Below are 4,757 nucleotides of genomic sequence, written 5' to 3'. Positions count from 1 at the left end.
AAAATTATATTATGTTACTTTAAATTATTTGCATTTTTATTATTATAAAAATTTTGGGATGAATCTTGACCACTAAATGATTTATAAGGAACCAAAAACCAAATGAAGAATAAGAAATCAGTGTTGAAGCATGGTCAGAGGCATTGAGGCATTCTGCACAACCATACACGGGGATAGGTGAAATTTTATCAAAGAGGACATGCCAAACACTGCAACTAATGCTCCCACAAAGTATGGAAAGTCAAAAAATTTAACTTCCACATGCATTTTGAAGGCTTATATGACAGAGACATACATAAGGAGCTATCCAAATATCAAGTCATATGCAAATCCCATCAATTTGTATAAAGAGCGTAAAGAAGTCTAATATTCTATAGTAGTCGAGATCTCCATTTTAATCTAAACCTAACTTCACAATTCAGAAATATAGGTGACTTTGGCATTGCAATAATTCTGTCAATTTTCAATCTGCTTTCATCACCATCAATTTGAACATCTTCCAAATAATGCCGCCAACATTTGATGGGACAAGATGTGCAACACTTGGGGTGCTCTTCTTTGTTGTTGAACTTGTTATACAAGACCTGCATTGTAATCACATTTTAACATCATAGTTAGACTAAGGCCCTTGTTTGGATCGATTTCTAAGAAATCAAAAGCTGTGTCTTTAAGTTAAATAAAAGTTTCAAATGATATAATTTTCACAACGCTTAAAAAAATTATTTAACTTCCTACATAAATTAATTCAAATAAAGCCAAACTTAAATTAACATTAAGGAAGAAAAGTTATTACCTTTACAAACTTGGGGTTGGTCCCTGATGAAATGGATAAAGTTTGAGGGTGACACATCCAAAGCAAGCGATCTATGATGTACTGGTTTCTACAGCGGTATTTTACTATTATGTTTAGATGCTTGATATCATAAACAGGGGGAGATAAAATTGGCCTCAGCTTTCTGGGAAGAATGAGCTCCTTCAATCAAGCAAACCGAAATAAGTAGTGATTCATAACAAACATTTTTGACAAAAAAGAGAGAGAGATGAGATGAAGGGAAATTTACCCGTTTGGATTTTATGAGTAGTTTTATAACTTGACAATGCTTCAATTTTTCAAAAAATTCTTTCAATTGAGGGATGAAGAGATGGTTATAATCATCAGAGCCGAGAAAATGAATCTGAGCTTCCTGTAGAGATGAAGTGTTCATAAATGATATGAGAGAGGCTAAAGGCATTCTATGGCCATGATACTTGAATGACTGGAGATTTGGGGTATCAATCTTAAGTTTCGCCTTGCTCTGCTTTTCAGTTACCTTAAGGTCTAGTCGCTTTAGCTGATGATGAGAAATCTCAATCCTTTGCAATTGAGTGCACCTTATACCCAATCCCTCAAGACTCGGAAGTCCAGAGACAAGATTTTAGAACAAATCCTCTATTATGGTTGAGTCCCAAAATGTTAACTCTCTGAGAAATTCAAAGGCCCTGAAGACAACGTCACACGGGCATCTTCCTTGTTGATACATGAGATATTGAAGGCTTGGCGCATTGATTTCAATCCTCTTCAATTCATAACACCGAAGTACTTCCAGCCTACGTAGATTAGCAAGCCCCGAAACATGAAGCTTTTGCAACCCGTGGCAAGATTCGATGTGCAAACAATCGATCAAAGGGCAACTTGATATCAGTTTCTGAATTGGTTGTTCATCACACTAGATTTCTCCTAAATACAACTTTCGTAGCGTCGAAAGATCTATATCACCATAGATTTCCATTATGACACGCTGTAAACTGAGAACAGTAATTTTTATGGCAGCAAAAATTTTAGCCGGCAAGCTATAAGGCTTTCTTCTCGCCCTTCCCCTGGGTAGTATAAATAGATCCAGTTCCTTCACCTTCCTCTCAAGTGCCGCGTTGATCCACGAGTCTATCAGCGATTCGACGTCATTGAGATGCACATGGAGCCGAAGTTTCTCAAGACTTGCATCTTTCTGACGGAGTTTTAGGTAGGAATCGATGGCATTGATAAAGGAGGAGACATCAGTGTCTTTGCAAGGTGCAACGAGAAAATCCGAAGACTTGAACATCAAAATTGGGAGAGAGGAAAAAGCAAATAGCTTTCGCCATGCCTTTGACACCAAATTGGTTCGAGCAAGGTCCCTAGTGGGAAGTAAACTCAAGATACTTCTCAATATGTCATCAGGCAGTTGCGATATTTGATCAATTTGCTCCTCCGCCATTGCTGAAACTCATGGAAGATTTGTTTAGATATTAGGAAAGTTGAGATATTAGGAAAGTTGAGATATTATGAATATTGAGATATTGAGAATATTGAGATATTAGGAATATTGAGATATTAGAAATATTGAGATATTAGGAAAGTTGAGATATTAGGATATTAGTTGTTATTTCCTTATATCATTCTTTCCTTGTATCATTCTTTCCCATTCTTAGAATGGTGATTACCCTCTATATATACTTTGTACACGAACGAATGAAAATATGAATGAAAAAATATCATTTATCAATTTCAACATGGTATCAGAGCCATGGAACTGAAATCCTGGATATTTTGTCGCTATGGTAGTCCGACAGCGATCAACCATCCTAAGACAAGCCCTAATATTGATAAGCCAACCTTCAAATGCACTCAATGCAATAAGACTGATCCCACCAGTCTGGATATCCCACAATTTCAAAGCAACGACTCTTGGTACGACCAGGAAAAAAAATGAGGAACCGAGGGTTTGAACCATGGACCTTTAGATCATGTTTAGGTTATCAACACTTTGTTATTAATGATAATAATCGTGATCAACGGAAAAAGGATTCCAAGAAAACCTCGACTGCAACTGTTGCCGAAATAAAAACAGAGGTTAATGTTGCTGAGAAAGCCTCTGCATTGGTAGCCGCTACAGATCATGGTGGTAAGTTTTTAAATACTTTTACACCTGTTATTAATAGTGCATGGATAATTGATTCTGGTGCTACAGATCATATGACTTTTGATTCTAGACAGGTTTCACCCCTTAGACCTTCCTCACAAAAAATTGTTTTCACAGCCAATGGTAACACAACCCCAGTCATTGGGGAAGGATCCTTAACTCTTACTGATACTTTGAATTTGGATTCTGTTTTAGTTGTTCCATATTTAGATTACAATCTTTTGTCAATTTCTCAAATCACTGTAGCCTTATCTTGTATTGTCATTTTTTGGCCTGAATTTTGTGTGATTAAGGACATCCAAACAAGACAGACGATTGGTTGTGGTATTAAGCGGGGAAAACTCTATTACTTGGACTTGCAGTGAAAGGATTCAAATAAGTTGCAACAAGCCTTGATGACAGATGGATCTGAGGGGAAGAAGAAAAAATCTGAAATTTGGTTGTGGCATCGACGTCTGGGACATGCTTCCTTTGGTTATTTAAAAAAATTGTTTCCTAGTTTGTTTGCAAAGAGTGATATTTCTGGTTTCCGTTGTGATATTTGTGAATTGGCTAAAAGCCATTGTGCTTCGTTTCCGTTAATTTTAAATAAAAGTCCGTTTCCTTTTATAGTTATACATTCTGATGTTTGGGGTCCATCCAAAGTCCCAACTTTGAGTGGCTCACGTTGGTTTGTTACTTTTATTGATGATTGTACCAGAATGACATGGTTATGCTTGATGAAGACCAAAGATGAAGTGAACTTGTTGTTTCAAAATTTTCATAAAGTGATTGAAACTCAGTACAATGCAAAGGTTCAGGTTCTGCATAGTGATAATGGTGGAGAATATCAAAGTTCTGATCTTCAAAAGTATTTGGAAAGACATGACATCATTCATCAAACTACTTGTTCCAATACACCCCAACAAAATGGAGTCGCTGAACAAAAAAATCGGCACTTGTTAGAGGTTGTTCGTGCTTCCTTGATAGCAGCACAAACACCGATATCTTATTGGGGAGAAGCAATCACATCTGCCGCATACTTGATCAATCGGGTACCTTCTAGCTCAATTAACTTTCAAACACCTCTCCAAGCTCTTACTAATGTCGTAGTTACCCCAACTGTCCCAAATCTACTTCCTCGTGTTTTTGGTTGCGTGGCATTTGTGCATCTACACAAGTACCAACGCACCAAGTTAACTTCCCATGCATTACAATGTGTGTTTGTTGGATATGCATTGCACAAAAAGGGATATCGATGTTACCATCCTCCAACTCGACAAATGTATATTACAATGGATGTGGTGTTTCATGAAGATTCGATGTATTTTTCATCTGAGTCTGAACTTCAAGGGGAGTACCGTAAGGAAATTCAGACTCTTGATTATGATTATCATATCTCTGAGGAAAATGAATCTGGACAATCTGAACTAGTGAACCAGGAAGTGGGTGAGTTGGATATGAGTGGTCAACAATTTGGGTCCGAAGATGTCTTCACTGAAATACCAAACCAATCGTCGTCTGTTGAGGGTGTTCTTAATTTGGAACCTGATCCATTCATGAAAAGGTTACCACACCGTCGTAATAGAGGTATTCCTAAACCCACATATGAACCTGAATTGTCTACCAAAGTCAAATATCCTATGAGCAACTATGTGTCTAACCATTGTTTGTTTGAATCAAATAAGTCATTTGTAAATCAATTATCTACTGTAGCTATTCCTAACAGTGTGCAGGAAGCCTTAGCTGATCCAAGGTGGAAAGCAACCATGAATGAAGAGATGAAATCATTGCAAAAGAATGAAACATGGGAACTCGTAGAATGTCCACCAAGAAAGA

At 37.1% G+C, this 4,757-nt stretch overlaps 1 protein-coding gene across 1 annotated transcript; it reads right to left on the bottom strand.

Moving 5' to 3' along the window:
- Positions 1-1,706: 1,706 nt before the first annotated feature.
- Positions 1,707-2,234, bottom strand: LOC104880294 (putative F-box/LRR-repeat protein At5g41840). The gene has a single exon (XM_010656586.2). The coding sequence runs from the start codon at positions 2,232-2,234 to the stop codon at positions 1,707-1,709; it is 528 nt and encodes a 175-aa protein (XP_010654888.1).
- Between the last annotated feature and the right edge of the window lie 2,523 nt (positions 2,235-4,757).

This window comes from Vitis vinifera, chromosome 9 (genome assembly GCF_030704535.1).
Source record: "Vitis vinifera cultivar Pinot Noir 40024 chromosome 9, ASM3070453v1".
Lineage (NCBI taxonomy): Eukaryota > Viridiplantae > Streptophyta > Magnoliopsida > Vitales > Vitaceae > Vitis > Vitis vinifera.
This window is presented reverse-complemented; position numbering and strand designations above follow the sequence as displayed.